The following is a 22,764-nucleotide window of genomic DNA, read 5'->3' on the forward strand; positions in this document are numbered from 1 at the left end:
GATAGCGATCTGATGGCATGTAACTTGCTTTGTGTCTGCTGAATTCTGCATGATGTCCAGATGACACTGCATGTGGCCATTGATTATTGAATTACCCGAAGAGCCACAAATGCAGTTAGTCTGAGAAATTGTCAGTGAACATTCCCATTTCTATCTTTATGTTGGATTAATGCCTTTCATAAAGCAATTGTAGATGGTTGGGCTTAGCACCCTGACAAAGTAACTGCAACAGCAATGTCCTCGGCCTGATAAATGCTGGGCACAAACATGACAGGGAACCAATATGTGTGCTGGTCAATACTTGGCACAGGTGAAACTGTACCCCTGGCTGCTTAACACCTTCACAAGAGGAAAAAATTGAACAAAATGACCAATTTGAGTTTAAAATATCACCCAGGTGGAGAGGAAGGAGTTAATAATAAAGGAATAGTCGTTGGCCTTTAAACCTTACTACTTCATTTGTTTTAATTTGCGGGACGTCTGAATAATTTGTGCAGAATACTGTAACTGCCAGTTTAAATGACAGAAGACATGATGGATGATGGTCACAACCACTTCATTACCCATTCTCTTCCCTCAGCATCAACATAAACACTCTGAATTTCTAAGGCAGGTACACTTTTCAAAACACAGCATGTCACCCATAATTGAAATTTAAATTCAGCAAGAAACCTAATCACTTAACTGTTAATTATTCAACTGCATTAGTAGTTTCAACCCATTAGATTTCAGTGGCATGGGTGCATGTTTATAATTAATTGATTCATGAGAATAATTAACTAGAAAACACTACCACTGTAACACTTGTTAATTTGAATCCCTTATTCTTCATTCCCAGCACCACTTTGTTTAAAGCAATAGATGAAAACTGTACACAAAAACCTGTTAATAAGAACAAATGCTGTTCTCAATTTTCAATCCAAACAATTAAAGATAAGTGCTGTACTCATTTAGATTACAAATTTACTTTATTTATCCTGCCTTATCCTATTAAGTTATTTTCATCTCTTGCCATTTATTCACTCACTTTCAAATTTCCATAAAGTCATTGAGGGGGGAAAAACATTTAAAAACATGTAAAATATATGAGCACACCATGTAAAATTGATGGGGTTGTAAGTTTTTTAAAAAGGGCTGTTAAACGAAGACCTCTCAAGTGATTGTGAAGAATCCACAATACCAGTTCTAAAAGAAGGGAAGTTCCAGTATTTAACTCTCCAACAAGTGGCACTAAATCAGATTATTTAGCACAATAGGGTTCACAGCAGCTTTGTCTGTTGTATTTCCGATGTGATATCAATGGACCATGCTTTGAATAAAATATTTAATTCACAATAAAATTATTGAGATCAAGAGTCCTGAGTCACAGAGGGCATTTCAGACATCCAAGTCTTTATTTGGGGAGAAGGGCGCAAAGCGAAGAACTCCACATCTAAATGTTGCCGGTGGTTGAAAATTCAGTTGATCTGTTGCATTCCTAAGCTGTTTAATCTTATGAAATCCTGTCACATATGAGGTAATAGAGACAGAGCTGGGAGTCTACCAGAGTGGCAGAACCAATCAGTCAAACCATTTACAACAATAAGAATAATTGTGAGGCAGTGTGTCACGGTTCAATGGCTGCAGATCCTGAGAATAAGAAGTGACAGCTCAGCATTCAGCAATGGTTTCTGAGGCAGCACGCCATCTACTCTGCTACCACTTCATCTGGTTAGACTGGACTGACAACTTAATCTTGTGTCTCAAAGAAGTAAGATTTTAACTCTGTTATTGAATAAAGACAGAAACTCTTATCCAAGAATCCTGCATTTGTGTTTATCAAGGTGACAATGTTTCTGCATGGGAATTGGACACTTTCCTAAATTGTAGCATAAGTCATAGGAGCAGAATTAGGCCATTCAGCCCATCAAGTCTACTCCACCATTCAATCATGGCTGATCTATCTTTCCCTCTCAACCCCATTCTCCTGCCTTCTCCCCGTAACCACTGACACAGGCAGGAGTGTATAATGAGTATAGTAGATGGCTGAGGATGCATCCTTGTGGGGCACCAGTGTTGTAGATTATCATAGAGGATGATTTGTCACCTATCCTCGCTGATTATGGTCTGTTGGTCAGGAACTCAAGGATCCGGTTGCAGAGGGGAGTGCTGACTTCAAGTTCCACAAGTTTGGAGATGAGCTTGGTTAGGATGAAATTGAAAGCAGAGCTGTAGACTATGAATAAGAGTCTAACATAGGTGCCCTTCTTATCCAGGTGCTCCAGCGATGAGTGTAGGGCCAGGGACATGGCATCAGCTGTGCATCTGTTGTGGTGGTAGGCAAACTGCAATCGAGCTAGGCTGCTTGGAAGGCTGGAATGTGCCATGACCAGCCACTCGAAGCACTTCATGATGGTGGATGTCAAGGCCACTAGATAGTGGTCAATAAAGTATTTCCTGTACCTTAGTGTGAGCTTGATTAACAGCACTGTGAACAAAGCTTCTTGGTCTGCCTGAAACCTGTTGCCCATCGGGAAATGTTTCAGACTGCAGGAGTACGTGCTGAGGGACACACTGAAACTTGGTGCAGCCAAGGCAAAGTCTCTATGTGGGACCACAATCTAGATTCCTTCCACTGCTGGACATTGATGGACATTTTCGTGTGTAGACCCTTCAAATAATGAAGGATATCACCCCCAGAGACCATATGATTGGCAAGGGTATTTTGTTTAAAGACAGGTGTGAACACTACTAGTACAACATTATTGTATAGACACGTAGACGTATGAATAGTCTTTGCACCGATTTTTTGTGTCTAGTTTTCAATCTGAATAAAAGTTTTTTTTGAAATAAAAAACATTGCGAACACACGCCTATAACAGAGAGAGATTTAAAAGATATATATATGTCAGACGTTAAAATATTGAAGTGTCCTTTGCGGCTGGTGCAATGGCCAATGCTTGCAACATCTAGGTAATCAGATATCTGGATAATATATACAATGGTGATAGAGGATTAAATATTGTCCAGAACACAGGGGAGAAATCCCCGACTCTGTTCTGCTGCAAGAGCCTTTGTGCAGGAAAGCAGTTTGGTTTCTTCTTTGAAAATATTGCAAATCCTGACTCAGTACTCAAATGCAGGCAGAGGGAACCTGAATTTCATTTTCAAACTACTGGAGTGGTTTAAAACGGACAGCTGTCTGACTCTGATGTCTGAATTACCAATAAGGAGTCAAGGCTGACATCAGTGGATATGATCCTGCCTTTCTTCTGGTGCTAGGTGCTGTTATCTGATCTTGATTGAAACACTGCAATAAGAGATTGCAGTTAGTTTCTAGGCCAGGGGGGAAAAAAACAAAAAGCAAATTTGTAGATTATCAATGGACTCCTGGAAAATGGTTATTTGTTTTAAGGGTATCAAATAAACAATGCTCTGGTCCTTTGAGATAGAATAACCATTATAGAGGCAACAGCATCCTTTGACTGAAATGGCTTACTTACTAAATGACGTTACTTATGTTTGAGCTTGGGCAGTGATAACGCAAGGTTCCACAAGGAAAGCTGTTCTTTGCTATTTCACCAACTGATGCAATGCATTTCCATCTTCAAATCCCAACACCCCTTCTTCCATATCCCTGGTTTATTGTAGGCTAGATATTTTTGATAGTTGGTACCATAAACGTTTTGTCTGCATTAAAGGATGGCTGTCCTGTCCTGTCCTGTGTAAAACCTTCTGTGATTTCTACATTTTCTCAAGACTGTAATGAGGTGAAATGTTCTCCACTTGCCTGAATAAGTGTATTTCTAACAAATAACAAGGTAGTCTTATATACAAGATTCATTCCAAAGTTTATTTGCCAATTTATACCAATTTTCCAAACCAGCAACCCATATCATCTGGAAAGACAACAGCAAAATCCTGAAATTCCGATCCAGTACCATCCGCTCGTAATATTATTGTTGCTTCTTCATCGTCTCTAGGTCAAAACCCTGAAGCTCCCCATCAAACAGCACTCTCGGAGCACTTTCATGATGTCTCTGTTCAAGATCGCCCATAGCCACCTTCTCAAAGCTAATTAAATGTTGTCCTTCCAAGTGATATCAGACTAAATTTAACAGCAATCACGGTAGAGAAAGTTTCCTCCAAAATCCTAAGCAATAATTATCGCAATCAACAACTAACATTATCTGGTTGTTCTCCCATTACTGTCTGTGAGGATGTGCCACACACATGTTGTTTGCTGCAATTCCAACATACTGCATTGCAGTACTTGATTTTGTTCAGTGCTTTGGGAGGCCCTCACATTATGAAATATATTATAAATGTAAATAATTCCAGGTATTTTGATTCAGTCCGGTTATCGTTGCCACCATTAGGTGCAACAGCACCATTCTTTGTTTGAAAACTGGCACTACACAATAAAGAGTCTTGACTAAAAGCAAATCTGCAAATGCTAGAAGTCTAACGGAAGTCAGAAAATGCTAGAAACACAGTAGGTCAAGCAGCATCCATGGAACGAGAAACAGATTCAATGTTTCCGCTTATTGATCTTTCATTGGGTTTACTAGTACTCCCATTATTCCTGCGTGAACATTGGCAATAAAAATTCAGCTTCCTGAATCAGTATGTACATTAAAAGTGTAGGATTACAGGGGCAATGACAACATTGAGGCAAAACCGACAAAGGGACTGAAAGTAATGATGGCCTTTCATTGCACCGTTAGTTGATATCAGGACCACTGCCTTTTTGATCTGTTCTATAGACAATAGGTGCAGGCCACTCGGCCCTTCGAGCCAGCACAGCCATTCAATGTGATCATGACTGATCATTCACATTCAGTACCCCGTTCCTGGCCTTCTCCCCATACCCTCTGGGTTCAGGTATACAAAGCCAATTTTCAGTTTGCAGATGATCAAAATAACAAAGAAAAAATGAAGCACAATAAAACTTACACAGAACATGGACAGACAAGTGGAATGGCAGATGAATCTAAGTCAGTGAACGAGAAGTGATACATTTAGATAGGAAGAATGAGAAGCAATGGAAACCAGAGGGAGACACAAGAAACTGCAGATGCTGGAATCTTGAGCAAAATGTTATGCTTAATTTTTTTATTGTATTTCACTTTTTCAAGAGTCAAGAGTGTTTTATTGTCGTCCCCAACAAATGAAGCATAAGAGTGCGAAGATAAAACCATGTCCCAGGTCCATGTAGTTTGGAGCTTATTTGGAGGCTGTAATGTTTAATAGTTTGGTGATTATTGGGAAGCAGCTGCTCCTGAATCTGGACGTCAGTTTTCACTCTTGTACCTACTTCCTGATGGCAGGAGTGAAATGAAGGTATGGTGAGGTGGTGTGGGTCACTGATGATGCTGGCTGCCTTTTTGAGGCAGCGCAACCTGTAGATCCTTTTGATAGTGGGAAGATCAGTATGTGATGGACTGGGCAGTGCTCACTTCTTCGTTCCTGGGCGTTTGAGTTGCCAAACCAGACTGATGCAATCAGTTAATATGCTCTGTACTGTGCACCTGTAGAAGTTCAAGAGAGTATTCGTCGACATACTGAATACTTTTTCGGTATGTTATATTTTGATGATCTGCAAACTGAAATTTGGGTAAGTATGCCCAAGAACAAATCAAAAGAGCAGTGGTCCAGATATTGACTAATGATACAATGAAAAGCAATTATTACTTTCTGTTCCTGAGCCAGTTTTGTCTTGATGTTATCACTGTATCTTTAATCCTACACTACTGGAAGAACCCTGAGGGCTAGGCAACATCTGTGATAGAAAATGGAAGATGTTTCAGGTCGGGATCCTTCATACTTCAAACTCGGTGGTATATTTTAAACAGGAACAGAGAGAGCTGGGATGTGCATACACAAGTCATTGAGAAGGTTGTTGAAAAAGCAATTGAGATTTCTAGTTTTGTAACAGAATGGAATATAAAAGCAGGGCAGTTATGACAAAGTTACTTGGAGAATTATGTTTAAATCTGAGCAATGGTTTTTCGAACACATGTCAAAGACCAGATGAGGGAACGGAGGCAATTTACAACTTTTACATTGCCAAATGCCAGTCTTATCACTGATGTCCACACCACTTGCACAGCAATCCAGGAGGTAGATTGGAGTCTTTCTCCAAAAGCCAAGCTAATAATCATTTCTTCTTTCAGTTTAGTTTTTGCTTTTAATTATTTGGAGATACTGGACAATAATGGGTTCTTCTCCTCAGAGCAGAGATTAAAGGAAATTTGAGAGAGTAAATAAGTAGATTTTTTTTTCCAGTGGCAGAAGGGTTGGCAACCCGATTACATGGATTTATGGTGATGGATGAAAGACACAAGGAAGTCATTTGACTTATTGTCTTTCTTATGATCAAAAATTAATTCTGTAAAAGATGTTGAAAGAAAATCAGATGGCAATTTTGAAAGGGAATTATTGCAAGTGCAGAGCGATTGAGTATAATAAGTACAGGGGTTAGTGCTGGGTCCACTGTTGTTTGTTATCCACATTACCAATTCAAAAGACAATGCAATTAACATTGTTAGTAAATTTTCAGATGACACCAAAACTGGTGGTATAGTAGACAGTGGGTCACGTAATGGTAAATAGAATTTAACTCAGGAGTTGAAGTTCAATATGTCAAATTAGGGCAGGACTTATACAGTAAATGGTGAAGGCAGCATTTGGCACACTTGTCTTCATTGGGAAGCGTACTGAGTACAATAGTAGGGACATCGTGATGCAACTGTACAAGTTATTGTGGAGACAACACGTGGAGTACAGTATGTAGTTCTGGTCACCCAGATAAAAGGATGCCATTAAGTTGAAGGGTGCAAGATTCACCATGATGTTACCTGGACTTGCAGCTTTAAGTTACAGGGAGAAACTGGGATTTTTCGTACTGTATGGCTCTAAGGAAGTGACATAGGATGAGCAACTTAATGAAGGAACCAGCTCTGGCATAATGGGCTGAATAAGATCTTTCTCTATTTTATCAGTAACCACCATCTGCTTTTGGAGTCTCATCCTTTGTCCAGGCAGCTGGAATATAAAAGCAAGATATTAGCTGAAACTAAAAGGACTGTTAGCAGCCAGTAAACCCACAATGACCCATAGCTAACTTGGCTATTCTTGCTCCCACCTTCCTTCCTGCAAGGAATCCATTCTATTCTCCCAATTTCTCTGCTGCATTTGTTCTTGACGAGGCTTCCCACAACCGCAAATTTAAATATCTTCCTTTCTCCCTAACCAAGGTTTCCACTCAACAATAGTTCAGATATTTGAATGCTCCATTTCACCATGTTGGATCTTACCTGGGCAACCTGGGCAAGAGAGCTAGGACTTTCTCAGTTGTTCCTACAAGCAGCTGCTCGTTTACCCATTGTTAATATTCATCTTTGCAGGCTACTCCTCGTCACATCTGTTTCAGTTTAGTTTATCGGCACAGTGAAAAGCTTTGAATGGTTGTACCAGAAGTGTTGGCTACCAGCATTGTCATGTGGAAGGTCCTGCATGAACGATATGTAGGTAAGGTAATTATTTCAACGTGTTTCATACAGTGCAGGAACAGGCACTTTGGCCCACTGATTCAGCACTGACCATTAAAACCCCTTTTTTTTATACTAATCCTACCATAATCTATTTCTCCCCATATTCATAAGTTATGGGAACAGAATTAGGCCATTCGGCCTATCAGGTGTACTCCACCATTCATCATGGGTGATGTATCTTTCCTTCTCATCGCCATTCTCCTGTCTTTTCCCCATAACCCTTAAAAATATCCATTGACTTGGCCTCCACAACCTTCCGTGGCAATGAATTCCAGAAATTCATCATCCTCTGACTAAAGAAATTCCTCCTTATCTCTTTTATCAAGCTACGTCCTTTATAATTTGGGGATATGGCCTCTGGTCCTAGACTCTCCCACTAGAGGAAACATCCTTATCCACTCTATCCAGGCCTTTCACTATTCAGTAAGTTTCAATGAGGTCCCCCTTCATCCTTCCAAACTCCAGCGAGTACAGGCCCAGTATCGTCAAACACTCATCATGTTAACCCAATCATTAATGGGGTCATTCTCATAAACCTCATCTGAACCCTCTCCAATGGCAGCATATCCATCCTCAGTCATGGGGCCCAAAACTGCTCACAACACTCCAAATGTGGTCTGACCAGTGCTTTATAAAACCTCAGCATTATGTCTGTTTTTTATATTATAGTCCTCTCGAAATAAATGCTAGCATTGCATTTACCTTTCTTACTACCAATTCAACTTGCAAATTAACTATTTGGGAATCCTGTACCAGCACTCCCAAGTCCCTTGCACCTCAGATTTCTGAATTCTCTCCCCATTTAGAAAAGTCTACCCCTTTATTCCTACCACCAAAATGCATGACTCCATACTTTGCTGCACTGTATTCCATCTGCCACTTCATTGCCCACTCTAACAATCTGTGCTAGTCCTTCTGCAGAGTCCCTGCTTCCTCTACACTACCTGCCCCTCCACAATTCCTATCAGTACCCCCATTCATGTATGCTAGGGCCAAATTTATGGTGGTCAATTAAACTATCAATCTGCAGTTTTGGAATGTGGGAGGAAAGCGGAGCACCCAGAGGAAACTCATGTGATCACAGGAAACATTGCATATTTCAAATTGACAGGACTGGAACATGAGCACTATGACTTGTGTGACTGTGCCGCCCTTTCAGGAACCTGTGAACTCCGTATTTATGGACTTGAACCGTAAAAGAGCAAGAGGGGATAATGCTAGAATAGTACAAACTGTGTTAGGTCATAGGTCCTACCTCATAGGTGGCAAGGGTATTTATTTGCCCCTTCCAAATATGACACATCATGAATGTTCATTTGGAACAATCTCCAAAGCAGCCAGAGTTCTGTGATTTTCATTTTTGTCACATGCACACAAAGCTCAGCCTCAAACCACTCCCAAACTCTACAATGACAATTCTCCCCCTATTCTGGTCTTGTGTGTTGGTCATTTTCCTTGCCCCATGGCCCACTTAGTTGCATCTACAGCAGCCTAAGTTCCAAGCATCACAGTTCTTAAATCTCTCTCCTACACCAATATTTGCAAAAACATTAACTTTTTTCACCTGTCCTACAATCTCTGCAAAGGTGTGAAATCTTGTTTAGTCACACACCTGTGAAATGAGTTGATGTTTTATTGTAATGGTACTCAACGTGATTGTTGACGTTTTAAGCACATTGCTTAATATTAGAAATTGAAGACAAAATCCGGAATTTTTAAACAGGAAACAATAAGGTTGCCAGTAGTATTCCTATAACATTGACTAGATGAGATATTGTTTTTATCTCTGCCACATGGGGAGTGAGTTAAGAATGAAAGTGTTGAATAAAGTACTCTTCTGTACCGGGAGTTTGATTCTTGACTGCCTGAAATTTATTTAATTTATGGTCAATTAACTGCTAGGAGGCAACTGTGGCAAGACCTCAATATGAAGATGTTGATTCTATTTTGTCTATTCTATGGAAATAACAAATGTTGTAGTATATTATTTTCAACAAGTTCACTTCAGGAGATATTGTGAGGAGATCTGTGAGCACTCACCTTCTAAAGAAATTAATTATTTCAAAAAAAAATGTACGTCACCGAACAGCTGAACATTTTTGGTACAAAATAAAGTTGGCTTTGGCATGGAGTTTTTTTGTTCTCTGGGAATTCTTGTTTCTTCAAAGTTTTACACTGTTGCTACCTTCAAGGTAGGAGTTACGGACAGCTTTAAAGTTTCATTCACGGTACATTTACAGCTGTCAGAGAAGGAGGGAAAGCAAAGCTCTGGACAATTTGGACAGCTCGGGATAATTTCCATATGCGAGGACAGAAAGGAAACATTAGTCCAAGCAAAGATTCTTGAGTTAACATGGTCCAATTTAAATAACATTACCTTAATGATTTACTTAGTACTAATTTATTACAAGATACTCTAAATTTGCAAATAATCTTGCTGTCAATTGACCTTTAAGGAAATGGCAGTACTAAAATCCCTCAGTAGAGGAAACTGGTTTTGAATGTAAGGTTCTATCTTTGAAATGTAGAGCTCAATTAAAAATTAAACCTACACATTAATATCATGAACACAAATGAATGGTTGGAGAACAACAAATGCTCTTTCTTAATGTCGTGACATATTTTCTTAAATGTAACACATATCTGCTTTTATATTCACCAACTTGCAATTATACAGCGCATTTAAAATGGCAAGACATTGAGGACCTTCACAGGAATGCAAAAGGAGCTATCAGGGCAAGGTTCCAAAAGTTTGATTACAAAGTCTGAAGGAACATCTTTGAGTAGGAATCGGAAACATTTAGGGAGAGAATTTTGGATCTTGGTGCCAAGTTAGAAATTCCTCAGCAGAATTTTCCTCCAACTAAATCTAAGGAGGCATAGCTAATATCACGTGTCCATCATAACCTCTATTCTGCAGCTTCCTTTATATGGATGCTGTTTCAAAATGAACTTGAGTGATCTCAACGTTAGTTCACAATTGATCTCTATTTGTTTTGAACTTAGTAGTACCAACACTAAAAGGGTCTATTTTTATCAGCATAACATTATCCTATTTTTTGCTTCTGCTGCTAAAACCCATTTCCATGCAGTTGTCGTCACCAGATTCACCTATTTCATCAGCTTTTTGACTCTGTTTTCTATTCTCTGTAAACCCAAGAAATTGCAGATAATTATGAATGCAGCCTAAACCATCAGACAAACTAACCTCCCTTCCATCGACTCCATTTACACCTCACGCTGCCTTGGCATAATCAAGGACAAGTCTCCCCACTGCCACTCCCTCTTTTATCCTCTTACATCAGACAAAAGTGAAAACATACATCCCAGATTCAGGGAGTTTCTTCTCAGCAGTTTTCAAGCAAATGAACCTTCCTACCAACAACTAGAGAGAGCAGTACTAAGCTACTATCTACCTTATTGGAGACCATCGCACTATCTTTAATCGGACTTTACATTGCACTGTTATTTCCTTTATCATGTATTCTGTACACTGTGGATGGCTCAATTGTAACCACGTATAGTCTCTGCTGACTGATTAGCACACAACAAAAGCTTTTCACTGTACCTTGATAAATTTTACGTCCCAATCAGTATCTGTTCCTTTGTTTGTTGACAAAAGTGGCAATTTACTTTTAAAATGTCTTTATCTGGTAATTCTCAAGCCTTTAAAAAAAAAACCTTGTCTTTGTTACTTCCTTCAGACATATAACCCTCAAAAGATATTTAGTCTTGCAGTTTTGGGTTCTTATACATGCTCAAATTTAATTATGTAACCCTTGCGTTTGAGGCCCTCTGAGGGGGCGCTGTGAACTGTTTATGTGTGTGCTGTTATGTTTTGTGTGCCATCGTATGTTCGTTTCTTAATACCTGAACTGATGTACAGCACTTTGGTCAACGTGGGTTGTTTTTAAATGTGCTATACAAATAAAATTGACTTGACTTGACTGCCTTGCATTCAGCTGTCAAATCGACTAGCAATGGAATTCCTTCCTCTCCATATTTCTACCTTTAAACACACTTGATTTTAACCCATTTCACCAAGTATTTGGTCCATCAACGCTTACCTCTCCTCAGTCCACCTACTGCCCATCTCATTCTTCCCCCTCTTCACCTTCAGGGTCCACATCTCATCCTTCCCCCTCTTCACTCTCAAGACGCTGCAAGGTCTCAACCTGAAATATGACAATTCCTCGCCTCCCCTACTCCCAACAGATGTTGCTCAACCTTTGAGCTTCTCCAGTGGTTTGCTTTTTGTTTTGTTCCTTTCAATTTTTCAGATCAGCACTTTAAACTTTTAATCTCCTTGTAAGTCCTCCTCCATGGAACCATTCAGTTAATTCTTCATGCATACCTTCTGAGACCTTCGCATCCTTCAGATAGTTAAATGACCAGAATTGGATGAATATCCAAAATCTGGCTTTATCATCGTTTGTCACACAGATTTAACATAACTTGTTTTAGTATGCTATCCTTGTATTTACAGTTTTAGGGATATATTTTATTAAACATACACTGCCACATTCAAAGATGTCCATCCAGGTTCTGCAATTCCTGCACACCCTATAAATGTGTCCTTTCATTTATACTTGACCAAGTGGACCCGTTGGGCCCAAACCTCTCCTGCATTAGTGCAGCACCCTCTCCTCACCTCTCCCCCCCACCCCACCACTCCATTCCCCTCAACCACCCTTATTCCCTCTCCTCCCTCCCTCCCTCGGATAGATTTAAACTTTAAAATGTCTTTAAAAATATAACACCGATTTCAATTAAACCTCTTCCATTAGCGCCAAGTGAGTACGCTAAAATTGTCACACTATCGTGTCCGGTTTTGGCTGTGGTTCATGAACAAACAAACGAATTTTAGTATATAGATTGTCCCTTATTCTTCTGCAAAAGTATGTAATTGTACACATTCTATCCACATTTTCTCCCAGGTTGTATACAGTACTGCAATCCCAAGTTTTGTTCTACGTTATTTGGAAATTTTATTCCGCATACTCACCCTTATCATAAATTATTTCCAAAACAAAAATAAAGTGATCCCAAAACTGATTCCTGCGGAACACTATCGTCAATCACTCTCTAGTCGGAACAACAATCATTGCTCACATCTCTCTGCCTTTCAGACACTTTCCTATCCATGCAACTACTAACACTGATTTACTAGGTCTCATTTTGCTTAGCAGTTTCTTGGGTAAAACTAAGGCAGCACAGTGGAGCAGCAGGTAGTGCTGCTGCCTTACCACTCCAGCGACCCAGGTCTGATTCTAATCTCTGATGTGGTCCATGTGGAGTTTTCATGTTCTTCCCATGTCTATGAGTTTCTCTGAATGCTCCAGTTACCCCTTAAATGCCAAAGACACGCTGGTTAAGTAGATTATGTGACTGATGTAAATTATTCTTCACACAGCTAGTTGGTAGTAACATCAGGAAAGTAATCGATAAGGGAAATAGGATTGCTGTATGAGTTGGCAGAGACTCAATAGACCAAATGATCTGCATTGTTACAAGCAAATATGAGAAGCTCTTATTGAAAATTTATCTGGACATCTACTACATTACCTCCATTAACTTTCTCTTTGCAAAGTTAATTTTTAATAAATCCATTGTGGTTCTCCTTTATGGGCTCAAATGCCTCTTAGTGCCTAAGATCCCCCAAAAAAGTTTTTTTCAAACAGGGAGCCATGGTTAGTTCTCGTGCCTTTTCCGGTTGTGTAAATGCAATAAGTTATGCATCCTATCTCTAGCTTCCCATCAATATTTAGTTCCACTTTATTTGGGGGCTGGGGGGTGCTTTCCCCTCTTCCATCCATCGATTAGACCTCTTTCAGTTTAGAAACTCTACTTTAGATGGCTCCTTATCCATATCCATTATTAAACTAAACCTAATAGTATAAGAAGATAACTGCAGATGCTGGTACAAATCGAAGGTATTTATTCACAAAATGCTGGAGTAATTCAGCAGGTCAGGCAGCATCTCGGGAGAGAAGGAATGGGTGACGTTTCGGGTCGAGACCCTTCTTCAGACTAAACCTCATTATCCAAAGATCAGTGCTCCCTGCACATTCTCAGACTTGATCCACTGGAGCAAAGTACTCTTCACTGAGTCAATAACACACTGATCATGGAAACCTCCCCTGGATACACCACAAAATCCTCACCATTACTCCAATCAATTGACATTGGTGTAACTAAAATTCCTTAGTATTACCATTCCACGTGAAGGAATGCTGGAGGATCCAAACACCTCAAATATCCTTACTTCCGGAATAAAGAAACCAGTGATAAACTAGATAAAAATTGCTGAACAAGTTGAAGGCCACAGACAATAGGTGCAGGAATAGGCCATTCAGCCCTTTGAGCCAGCACCGTCATTCAATGTGATAATGGCTGATCATCCACAATCAGTACCCCGTTCCTGCTAGCCAACAAAATGTGCAGTGTTTTAAAACCAGTCAGCAACTACAGTGCACAAACTAGAGGAAGAATAGGACTAAAAATATATATAAACTGGTGTCATGAAAATCTGGAGTGCACGGTCAACAAGCAGATTTAATGGTACTTGCAATGGTAAAAATGTAAAAAGAAGCATCTTACTGGTTAACAGGCAAAGAGGCGGGGAATGAGACTAACTGGATAGTATTGAACGGTGTCATGAGCATGGGTGAATTAGGCATCTTCCATATATAATGGGATGATCCTCCTCCAAAGAAAATAACTGCTCACCAAGCTCACAAAATATATTATTGTTCTGATTTAATCCTTCTACCTCCTATCAAGCTTTTCGGTCAAATTTCTGATCAAGCTTTTGTACAGAACTTCAACATCCATTGCGCCTGTGAAGCGAGAATGTGGTCAGAACTGCTGAGTATTTTCCAGCCTTTGTTTCTATTGGAATTTTCTATTCCCTACAGACTTCTGCTTTTCCATAAGCTTTTCAGATACCCCCTGGTAGATAACTTTTACTTCTCAACTGCAGGGTATCCAAAGTTCCTTGCTCGTTTTTTATTTTTGTGGATATTAAGCTATTTAAATTCTGGACATGAGAATGAGAATGTGAATAGATTTTAAAAAGGTCTCTAGCCATTAACAAGATTTGCTCTCTTAAATCAGGTCTCCAGGTTAGAATAGCTGTTACAAAGATGGGAAGAATGAAAATGTTTTTGAATGGTTAACATCCTCTAGTTTTTTTTTCATTTTCAAAGGCATATTTTTGGAAATGAATCGCAAATTATCCTATGGCAGAGTAGGAAGCCACTTCGCATGGCTGTGACTATCCTTGAAAATGTCATTCAATTAGTCCCAATGCCTCTATCCTTATTTTCTAGAATGTTAACAATTGCTTTTTTTAAAAAAAGGTTGATGCTGAATTTACTTCCACTGTCCTTTTGCATTTTGCTTCCACTGTCCTTTTTGCATTTTTGGGTAATGCATTCGGATCATAACTTGGTGTGTAAAAGATAGTATTGTTGGAGGTGTGATCGTCTGTGTGTAACTGTATATTTGTTCATCAATATTTTTCTCTTTGCAATTTCCTCTTCGAAATTGTTTTAACAGACAAAACATTCCATTCTGGAGTAGTTTCAATTTCTTAAATGTCAATAGGTTTCCAAGGCTGTGATTGGCAACAATAACCTGACTATATAGAAACCAACTGTTAAGTATGTGATAAATTTGGTCCTCAATCAAAGCGCTCCTTAATACATGGTAGAATTGTCTAATAAAACATAGAAAATAGGTGCAGGAGGAGGCCATTTGGTCCTTCGAGCCAGCACCGCCATTCATTGTGATCATGGCTGATCATCCACAATCAGTAACCCGTACCTACCTTCTCCTCATATCCCTTGATTCCACTTGCCCCGAGAGCTCTATCTAACTCTCTTTTAAATTCATCCAGTGAATTTGCCTCTACTGCCTTCTGTGGCAGAGAATTCCACAAATTCTCAACTCTCTGGGTGAAAAAGTTTATCATCTCAGTTTAAAATCGCCTCCCCTTTATTCTTAGATTGTGGCCCCTGGTTCTGAACTCCCCCAACATTGGGAACATTTTTCCTGCATCTAGCTTGTCTAGTCCTTTTATAATTTTATACGTTTCTATAAGATCCCCCCTCATCCTTCTAAATTCTAGTGAATACAAGCCCAGTCTTTCCAATCTTTCCTCATGACAGTCCTGCCATCCCGGGGATTAACCTCGTGAACCTACGCTGCATTGCCTCAATAGCAAGGATGTCCTTCCTCAAATTAGGAGACCAAAACTGCACACAATACTCCAGATGTGGTCTCACCAGGGCCCTGTGCAACTGCAGAAGGACCTCTTTACTCGTGTACTCAAATCCTCTTGTTATGAAGGCCAAAACATCATTAGCTTTCTTCACTGCCTGCTGTACCTGCATGTTTACTTTCAGTGACGGGTGTACAAGGACACCCAGGTCTCGTTGCACTTCCCTTTTTCCTAATCTGACACCATTGATATAATAATCTGCCTCCTTGTTCTTGCCGCCAAAGTTGCTAACCTCACATTTACCTACATTATACTGCATCTGCCATGCATTTGCCCACTCAATCAACCTATCCAAGTCAACCTACAACCTCCTAGCATCCTCTTCGCTGTTCACACTGCCACCCACCAAATCTGCAAATTTGCTAGTGTTACTTTGAATTCCATCATCCAAATCATTAATATATATTGTAAATAGTTGCGGCCCCAGCACCAAGCCTTGCGGCACTCCACTCGCCACTGCCTCCCATTCTGACAGGGACCCGTTTATTCCTACTCTTTGTTTCCTATCTGCCAACCAATTCTCTATCCATGTCAATACCCTACCCCCAATACCATGTGCTCTAATTTAGCCCACTAATCTGTGTGGAACCTTATCAAAGGCTTTCTGAAAGTCCAGATACACTACATCCACTGGCTCTCCTTCATCCATTTTACTTGTCACATCCTCAAAAAATTCCAGCAGATTAGTCGAGCAGGATTTCCCCTTCACAAATCCATGCTGACTCGGAACAATCCTTTTGCTGCTATCCAAATGCACCGTTATTACTTCTTTAATAATTGACTCCAGCATCTTCCCCACCACCGATGTCAGGCTAACTGGTCTATAATTCCACGTTTTCTTTCTCACTCCTTTCTTGAAAATTGGGATAACATTAGCTACCCGCCAAACCACAGGAACTGATCCTGAATCTATTGAACATTGGAAAATGATCACCAATGGGTTCACGATTTCTAGAGCCACCTCCTTGAGTACCCTGGGATGCAGACCATCAGGCCCTGAGGATTTATCAGCCTTCAGTCCCATCAGTCTACCCAATACTATTTCTCGCCTAATGCAATTTTTTTAAAGTTCCTCTGTCTCCCTCTTTCCTCTAGTACATCTGGGAGGTTGTTTGTGTCTTCCTTAGTGAAGACAGAACCAACGTACCTGTTCAACTCTTCTGCCATTTCCTTGTTCCCCATAATAATTTAACCTGTTTCTGCCTTCAAGGGACCCACATTCGTCTTTACTAATCTTTTTCTCTTAACACACCTAAGGAAGCTTTTACGATCCTTCTTTATATTCTTGGCCAGCTTACCCTCATACTTCATCTTTTCACCCCGTAATGCACTTTTTGTTACCTTTTGTTGTCCTTTGAAAGTTTCCCAATCCTCTGGCTTCCCGCTACTCTTTGCTATGTTACACATCTTTTCTTTTAGTTTTATTCCATCCCTAACTTTCCTGTCAGCCACGGTTGCCTCTTGCGCCCCTAAGAATCTTTCTTCTTCTTTGGAATGAAATAATCCTGCATCTTCTGGATTATGCCCAGAAATTCCTGCCATTGCTGTTCCACCATCATTCCTGCTACGATACTTTTCCAGTCAACCTTGGCCAGTTCCTCTCACATGCCTTCATAGTCCCCTTTGTTCAACTGCAACACCGACACTTCTGATTTACCTTCTCCCTCTCAAATTGCAGTTTAAACTTATCATACTATGGCCACTACCTCCTAGCGGTTCCTTTACCTTGAGTTCCCTTATTAAAACTGGTTCATTGGACAACACTAAATCCAGAATTGCCTTCCCTCTGGTAGGCTCCAGTATAAGCTGCTCTCAGAATCCATCTCGGAGGCACTCTACAAACTCCCGTTCATGGGGTCCAGAACCAACCTGATTTTCTCAGTCTACCTGCATATTGAAATCTCCCATAACCACAGTGGCATTACCTTTGTTACATGCCAATTTTAACTCCTGCTGCAACTTGCACCCTATATCCAGGCTACTGTTTGGGGGTCTGTATTCCCGTTAGTGTCTTCTTACTTTTACAATTCCTCAATTTTATGCACAGCAACTCTGCATTGTCAGAGTGTAAGCACATCCTCAACACTATGGCCAGCAACAAAATGTTGATGTATTGCTTGTGGCCGATTTGTCATGCCCTTTCAGAACATTGAGCCTTTGTATGTACTGGTGCACGTCTTTCCATGCAAAGCTTAATAACCCATTTGTACATCATTTCAAAAAAAGGAATATTTGAAAAAAGTAGTTTGCTCTGTTAAAACTTGCACTGGACTAATTTATTTTGCGGAGTGGGGACAGGATGCTGAACTTTAGGTTAACAGAACAGCATTGCTCTCCATACAGAGTGCAACCACAGATTTGCATCACAAGTCCTTGGTCTTTTTCTAGTTTTTTCCTTGCAGAGTCACACTTCTTATAGAAATATATATACAGTATAAAAATGTAAAGTGTTATTAATACAGTGCAAAGGCATTCAACAAGGTGACCAGTTTCACAATAATTAACCCTGCTCAAAAAAAACAGCTCTTCACACCCACATCACCATGGGTGCTGCTTTACAGTATTAATTGGTTTTATGGTTTGATCCATTTCATACTTTTTTGTTGAATGATAAATATAAAACTAGCATCCCTTCCAGCATCACCTTCCTTTGGCCATAGGTTCAGTTTCATCGACCGAACAATCTGGCTTGATCACAACACCATTTAAAGAGAGAAAAAGAGGGAGAGAAAAATCTATATAGATACATAATGCAAACCAACAACTCTTAAAAATTCACACTGTTTAAAAAAAAGGAAACTGATTGAATGGCTGGTAAGCAAAGCAGTTAAGGCGCTTGACATTCACAACTCTCTGGTTAAAAGGGGGTATCAGCCTAAATGTGGGCTTACCAAATTGTTTGATGTGGGTGTTATATTGTTGCTGGGCTGCAATCAGGCATATTCTGCAAGAGGCACAGTTGAAAAAGGATATCATAGCCACCTGCTCTGCCTCAAAGTGTGTGACTTGAATAACCTTGACCTCTAGATGCAACAAAGGCATGGCCATGGTTGAAGATGCAAGATAATACTTTGCTTGATGGGGCGATTGCCATAACACTGCGCTCAGAGCAACAATGAAAAGGGAAATATAAAGATGGAGGGCAGGGTGGGAGGGGAGAGTAACCACACTAAAATTTTGCTTGCGATTTTCTTTCCTGGTTACACTAGACAAGATTTTTTTTTTGTACCAATAAGTTAGTCTGTATATAAAATTGTTCACGTGGAAAAAAACATTTGTCCAAACCAGGTTGCAGGTTGTTTCGGGTTCCAAACAAGATAGATTTGACTAGGTTGGATCCTGCGATCCAATACATGATTCCTGGTGCATGGATGTGCAGCTGCCGGAACTGCATCCATGCAGTTTTGCTTTATTTTCACCCCTGTGTCGGAGAGAAAGTAGAAAAAGTAGCAGAGTTGCCCAGCTCATGCCGATAGTCTTTTGGGGCAAGTCTGTTTCTCATTCACAAGAATGACTGGGGTGTGCTAGTCAGATTTATGGCAGTACAGGTCCTTGAGTGCCTTGAGCTCTTCAATAAGTGTCTTGTTTTGATTTTCCAGCACAGCAACTCGATTTTCCAAACATTTAACATACTCCTTTTTCTTGCGACGACACTCTCGCGCTGCTTCCCTGAAACGGGTAAGTGGAACGCATTAGAAGATGCATTTAACAAGTGACAATCTGTATGCCACCATAAATCAAAAATATGAGTTACATAGCTTCTACAGTTCAACACACCACCACCCCTGCCCCATCCAAAGACCCCTTTGCTCTTTTAACGGGGGCCTCTTGCACATTTCAACCACCACTACTACCAAGCATTCAGCAGTCCAGGGCTGAAGCTCTGATTTCATTTATCAATTCCCCGTACATTCCCCTGTCAACTTCTCATTTTTGTCCAAATTGTTTGCTACTTAGTGCAGTTAATTTGAAATTTTATTAGAATAGGTTCCAGTGAAACATCGTGAAGTTTTAAACCACGTTGAATAAGAATACAATTAGAACTTGTTCAAATTGGCATCAAACCCCCTGAAGGCCACTTGCATTCATCTGCATTTTTAGCCAGAGTTGAGGCAACATCTGGTTCCCCTTTATCCAAAGAAAAGTGCATTCCCTAAGTGGAAACCAGCTGGCTGTACTGAGGTGTGGTGCTGGAGGAGAGGCGGTGTGGGGAGTCTGCAGATTCTGTTTCATTCCCATTCCACCCACACTTACAGAAATCAGCAAATGGTGCTAAAATGGGTAAAACTAACAATGGAAATTTATTGGCATTGCATCGTGATGGTAAAATTATTAGAAAAGATTCTGAGAGACATAAAATCATTTAGAAATACACAGTTTAACCAAGGATGACTATCGGTGTTGCTTTGATAGGGGAAGGACTTATCTGACAAACAAGCAAACTTTTAGGTTAGTACGATAAAAAGTCAAGAAGAGCAATATATGTAGTGTGGTTGTGCATGAACTATAAAAGAAACTAGACCAAGTGGACCTGTTGGGCCCAAACCTCTTCTGCATTGGTGCAGCACCCTCTCCTCCCCCTCCCTCCCCCTTACTCTCCCTCCCCCCACCCTCCCTAGGAGATAGATTTAAATTTAAAAATGTGAATAACTTTAAAAATATAACACCGATTTCAATGAAACCCCTTCCATTAGCACCAAAGGGACGACAGTGAGTAAGGTGGGTCTAAAATTGTCGCGCTATCATGTACAGTTTTTGGCTGTAGTTCAGGAACAAACAAACAAACAAAAGAGTGTTTTAGTATATAGAAGATGTTTTAACAGTCCAAATAATCAGAAAAGGCCAATGAGAGTATGAAAAGTAGCAAACTGGATCACAAAATCGATTCAGTGGAAGAAACTACAGTGGTCAACAGCAGCTGTATTGACTAGAAAGCTGTAGGCAATTCTAGGTCTTTTGCTCTTCATGATAGAAAATAAATGACCTGCACTAAATACAGGAGCCATGTTTGAACTTGAAGATGGGTAGCACAGTCGTACAGTTATTGAATCTGCTGTCCCACAGTTCCAGCATTCAGAGACCTGACCTTGTGGAGTTTGCACCTTCTCCACAAGGCTTTTTTCAGCTGTTCTGGTTTCTTCCCACATCTCAAGGACTTGCGAGTTGATTGGTCAATTGGCCACTGTAAATTGCTGTGTGTTTGTGATGGATAGAATTGCGGGGTAATTGGTGGGAATGGGTAGAATAAAAATGGGATTACTGTAGGATCAGTGTGAATGGATGACAGGTAGTTGTTACAGCACACCAGTGGGCTAATAGGGACTGTTTCTACACTATATGACTATGATACATTTTTTTGACAGTTTTACTGGTTGAGGAAGAAATTTGTTGTTTGCAGGAAGCTATTCAATTGACTAGTTGGACAGAAAAATAAATAACAGCAAGCGGAATTCAATCCAGTAAAGTGTAACATTTGGAGAGGGCAAAAAAGAAAAGGAAGGAAATATAAAATAGGGGATAGGAAGTGGAGAAGGAGAAATGGATCTTGGAAGGTAGACACAAAATGCTGGAGTAAGTCAGCGGGTCAGGCAGCATCTCAGGAGACAAGGAATGGGTGATGTTTCGGGTCGAGACCCTTCTTCAGACTGATGTCAGGGGAGGGGGCGGGACAAAGATAGGAATGCATGTCCATAGATTCATGCAGACAAATACTCAGATTAATATGGTAATTAAAATGACAATTGATATGGCCTATATGATTTCTTATTTGCTTTGACTGGCTGAGGCACAAAATGTGTATTGTGGAGTATTGTGAGCAGTTTTGGTCTCCTAATCTGAGGAAAGACGTTCTTGCCTTAGAGGGAGTACAGAGAAGGTTCACCAGATTGATCCCTGGGATGGCGGGACTTTCATATGAAGAAAGACTGGATAGACTAGGCTTGTACTCGCTGGAATTTAGAAGACTGAGGGGGGATCTTATAGAAACATATAAAATTCTTAAGGGGTTGGAGAGCCTAGATGCGGGAAGATTGTTCCCGAAGTTGGGGGAGTCCAGAACCAGGGGTCACAGCTTAAGGATAAGGGGGAAGTCTTTTAGGACCGAGATGAGAAAACATTTCTTCACACAGAGAGTGGTGAGTCTGTGGAATTCTCTGCCACAGAAGGTAGTTGAGGCCAGTTCATTGGCTATATTTAAGAGGGAGTTAGATGTGGCCCTTGTGGCTAAAGGGATCAGGAGGTATGGAGAGAAGGCAGGTACAGGTTACTGAGCTGGATGATCAGCCATGATCATATTGAATGGCGGTGCAGGCTCGAAGGGCCGAATGGCCTACTCCTGCACCTATTTTCTATGTTTCTATGTAAAAGTAGGTAAATTTAATTGAGAAATACAATTATAAGCGGCCCAGACAGATTCAAAAGAACCCATTTCCTTTCCAGATTTCAGTCTTTCCTGACGATATAGGCCTTTCAACTCACCGAGTCTATGCCAGCTAACAGAACAATCTCATTTCCAGATAAATTTATCCTAAAACCTCTTTGTTCTACATTTCTATCAATTAAACTACCCACCTATATTTGGGGCAACTTAATTGCCTGAGAACAGTACATCTTTGGAATGTGGAAGAAAACCAGAGTACAAACCAGACCCTCACAATCATAAGAAGAATGTGCAAACTCCACATAAACAGTACCCAAGGTCAGGATTGGAACCGGGTCGTCGGAGCTGTAATGCAGCTGTTATACTATCTTTACCATTAAGACCAATAATTAGAGGGCATAGATTAGATGGTAGTTAATAGTAGGATTAGATGATAGTTAATTTTCAGCTGAAGAGAGTCGATGGTGTCAAGTTCATGAAATAAAAATAAAAATTGCTGGAAATATTTAGCAGGCAATGCCAATGGAGAGAGAGTGTTAACATTTTAGGGCTGGAACCCTGTCTAC

At 40.3% G+C, this 22,764-nt stretch overlaps 1 protein-coding gene across 2 annotated transcripts in view; it reads right to left on the bottom strand.

Annotated features, from left to right (window-relative positions):
- Window positions 1-18,072: 18,072 nt before the first annotated feature.
- creb1b (cAMP responsive element binding protein 1b) overlaps window positions 18,073-22,764 on the bottom strand; it is a 76,919-nt gene continuing 72,227 nt past the window's right edge. For both annotated transcript variants that reach the window (XM_078403664.1, XM_078403663.1), the window contains exon 8: window positions 18,073-19,488. In XM_078403664.1, the coding sequence (XP_078259790.1) occupies window positions 19,344-19,488 (145 nt within the window). In that variant the 3' untranslated portion in view covers window positions 18,073-19,343. The remainder of the gene's footprint in view (window positions 19,489-22,764) is intronic.

The sequence above is a fragment of the Rhinoraja longicauda genome, chromosome 8 (assembly GCF_053455715.1).
Source record: "Rhinoraja longicauda isolate Sanriku21f chromosome 8, sRhiLon1.1, whole genome shotgun sequence".
In the NCBI taxonomy this organism is placed as follows: Eukaryota; Metazoa; Chordata; class Chondrichthyes; order Rajiformes; family Arhynchobatidae; genus Rhinoraja; species Rhinoraja longicauda.